At 34.6% G+C, this 1,635-nt stretch overlaps 1 protein-coding gene across 1 annotated transcript; it reads left to right on the forward strand.

Moving 5' to 3' along the window:
* Positions 1-264: 264 nt before the first annotated feature.
* On the forward strand, positions 265-782 carry LOC144291919 (protein CEBPZOS). Its single transcript, XM_077861773.1, has one exon. The coding sequence runs from the start codon at positions 287-289 to the stop codon at positions 527-529; it is 243 nt and encodes an 80-aa protein (XP_077717899.1). The 5' UTR covers positions 265-286; the 3' UTR covers positions 530-782.
* The last annotated feature ends 853 nt before the right edge of the window (positions 783-1,635 follow it).

Below are 1,635 nucleotides of genomic sequence, written 5' to 3' on the forward strand. Positions count from 1 at the left end.
TGAATAAATAAATAAAATCTTAAAAAAAAAAAAAAGTAACTCTCTAGGGTGCACCTGGGTGGCTCAGTCAGTTAAGCCTCTGACTCTTGATTTCAGTTCAGGTCATGATCTCAGGGTCTTGAAATCAAGCTCTGTGTCAGGCTCAGGGCTCAGCACAGAATCTGCTAGAGATTCTCTTTCTCTCTCTCTCTCTCTCTCTCCCTCCCTCCCTCTGCTCTCTCTCTAAAATAAAAATACATCTTTAAAAAAACAAAATAGGCGCAGTCCAGTGTGCGGGCGCCTCAGGATGGCTCGCACTACGGAACCACTGGCAAAGAAGATCTTTAAAGGAGTTTTAGTAGTTGAGCTCTTGGGCATTTTTGGAGCCTATTTTTTGTTTAATAGGATGAACACAAGCCAAGATTTCAGGCAAACAATGAGCAAGAAATTTCCCTTCATCTTGGAAGTTTATTACAAATCCATTGAACAGTCTGGAATGTATGGAGTCAGAGAGCAAGATCAAGAAAAATGGCTGAATAGCAAAAATTAGGACCAATCATCACGTTCAGCCTCCCATCTAAGCTGTTTGAGACCTTTGTGGGGGAGAAGAAAGAGGAGCACACCACATGGTAGACTCCTGGCCCCACAGAACAAAACAGGAGCTTCTGGTCTGCCATGGCTTACAGTCATTTCCCATCCACTGTACAAATCCCTTACTTTTGTTTTCCTTTGGCATTTATTGTTAAAGATTAGTTTTAACAAATAAAAGACTAGGATAAGAAAGGAAAAAAAAAAAAACAAAATACATGTATTTTACACCAAAGTAGGTCTTCAGCCAAGAAGCAAGTTTTTCAAACACTAAAGAAAAAATATATACTGCGTAGCAATTTCAGCACCCCTAAAATCTTGCTCTATATGTGGGTCTATCTCTTCTAAAATTAGAGCTTTGCTAGAAGCTAAAATGTGGAGCAATAATCAAATTCATGAATGATACTTCTGTTTAGCTTTCTATTATAAAGGGTAATTGGAGTCAAAAACAAAGATAAAAATAAGCAGTTTTAATAGGACTACAAGTCCACCCATCTCTTCAATTTTCTAAAACAATGAGATTTTTATTTCATCCATGATCACCAGGGTAAACTGGATGTTCAGACTTGAAAGTAGAAACACCAAAAATAGATCTGATAAAATTAGTCTTACTTCACCTTAGGTTGGGTCAATCTTGTGATGCTAGAGGATATATTTATATATACAATTTTTATTTTATTTTATTCATTCTATTATATCTATTCTATTATATAACATATATATAATAAAATTAAAAATTTATAAAATAAAAATGTTTAAACATATCTTTCTTTTGAAAGCATTTAATCATTTAAACATACATAAACCATAAAAAAAAGAGTCATGGTTTACCTTAGAATGTGTTTGTCACCTGACATTATAGGATTTCTAAAACATCCTATAGGACCAACTAACTGCCCCCAAAAGGTAACTGAATATTCAGAAGTACTCAGGAGTTTGATTTTAATTTAGGATTTTTTTTTCTGTCATTGACTAGTAATTAAAAAGAAGTCAATCCCGGTAGATGCTTAAAATTTTTCCGTACAACTGAGAAGTACACTTACAGAATCAAACGAGAATCTGTCTTGA

Source organism: Canis aureus, chromosome 20 (genome assembly GCF_053574225.1).
Source record: "Canis aureus isolate CA01 chromosome 20, VMU_Caureus_v.1.0, whole genome shotgun sequence".
In the NCBI taxonomy this organism is placed as follows: domain Eukaryota; kingdom Metazoa; phylum Chordata; class Mammalia; order Carnivora; family Canidae; genus Canis; species Canis aureus.